A 1,547-nucleotide genomic window follows, 5' to 3' on the forward strand; every position below is an offset into this window, starting at 1 on the left:
GAGTCTAGCCTGTCAGTCAGGTCACAGCCTGATGATCCCTCCTGTGGGCATGGCCCTCTCATGAGGATTCTGGGAACTTCCTCTCTCTTGATTCTATCATAAGAAGAGGCGGGCCTCAATCTCTCTCTCTCTCTCTCTCTCTCTCTCTCTCTCTCTGTGTGTGTCTCTCTCTCTTTGCTTCACATTCCTGTTGACAAGCCACATGGAGCTATACTGATGGCAGCCAGAGCCCTGGAGATGCATCCACTGCCATCGGATCCACTACACTTTTCACCCACCAGCCTGTAATCTGCTGTATTCTGCATCACTACACATGCAGTGTTTGAGTCTGAAGATGAATTAATGGGCTAATATCAGATTTATGGGCTAATATTGAATTTATGGATTTGATCTGGGCTGGGATGTTTTATTGATGCATACTTATTTCTTGATATAAAATTCTCTCTTACACATATATGAGTGTCAGTGAAAGTCAACCCGGTCTAACACACCACTGTACTAGAATACAGAAAGTCTTAAACAAGTGCCTCCTCGCTGATAAATAGAATTCTCCCGACTGCAACACAGTTGCTCCCTGAGCAGTTGCACAGTGCTAGGAAACATGGTTGGATTTTTATCTGTGAATGTCTATCCAATTCTGTACATTTCCAGAGAACTGGGGCTGGTTCTTCACCTGTAAGAGGATGGAGCTGAACCAGATCATTCAAGTCCCCGTTAAGTCCAAAAGTTTCATGACTCGGTGATTTTGGCGGCACAAACTACACTCTAGAGCGGCTTTCCACTGGTGCTGAGCAAAGAGAAAGCTGTCCTGCTTTTCAACAAAATGGAAAGCAAACGAGTAAACACAGTGATGCTTTCTCCTTCACCCTCATGTAGCTATTTCTGAAAAAAATCACAAAACTCTCTTCCAAGTTAGGGAAGTTCTAATTTTTGTTCATAATGCCTAGGACATCACAAGGAGCCCTGGTGGTGAGGCGCTGGGCTGGTAACAGAAAGGTCAGTGGTTCAAACCCACTAGGCCACTCCACAGGAGAGAGGTGTGGCAGCCTGGGACATCCTATGGGGCACTTCTACTCTGTCCTTTGGGGTCACTAGAGGACAAGTCAATGAAAACAAAACAACGACCCCAAAACACAATACAAGACAAAGTTCCCGCTCTCATCCAGGTGACTGCAGCTCCATGTTTCGTGTTTCGGAGTAGCTCTGCACTCCATAGGTTTCCAGAATCTGTCATCTCCAAAAGTTATGCTCTCTCGACTGTGCTTGGTTCCATTCCACCCGGAGATACTTCTGAAGAACGGCCTCTCCAAAAGCAACCTTACTGTCACCGAGTCCATGCTGCCTCCCTCCCCGGTGGGTTTCCAAGACTCTAACTGTTTGCGGGAGTAGAAAGCCCAGCCCAGCCTTTCTCCCTTGGCGCTGATGGTGGTTTCGTACTGCCAACCATGCAGTTCTCAGTCCAACGAGTAACCACTATCCCACCAGGACTCCTACTAAACAGAATTATTCCTGTTCTGAAAGCCATATAAAATACCTGTGTAGTTCTA

The 1,547-nt window shown here is 46.5% G+C and overlaps 1 protein-coding gene across 1 annotated transcript in view; it reads right to left on the reverse strand.

The window, feature by feature from the left end:
- Positions 1-613: 613 nt before the first annotated feature.
- The window catches only part of EGF (epidermal growth factor), a 146,770-nt gene continuing 145,836 nt past the window's right edge, over positions 614-1,547 (reverse strand). Inside the window, exon 20 of the mRNA XM_045284316.1 lies at positions 614-673. Within this exon, the coding sequence (XP_045140251.1) occupies positions 614-673 (60 nt within the window). The remainder of the gene's footprint in view (positions 674-1,547) is intronic.

This window comes from Echinops telfairi, unplaced genomic scaffold, assembly GCF_000313985.2.
Source record: "Echinops telfairi isolate 266 unplaced genomic scaffold, ASM31398v2 ScPeMD7_7468;HRSCAF=8506_0, whole genome shotgun sequence".
NCBI lineage: Eukaryota > Metazoa > Chordata > Mammalia > Afrosoricida > Tenrecidae > Echinops > Echinops telfairi.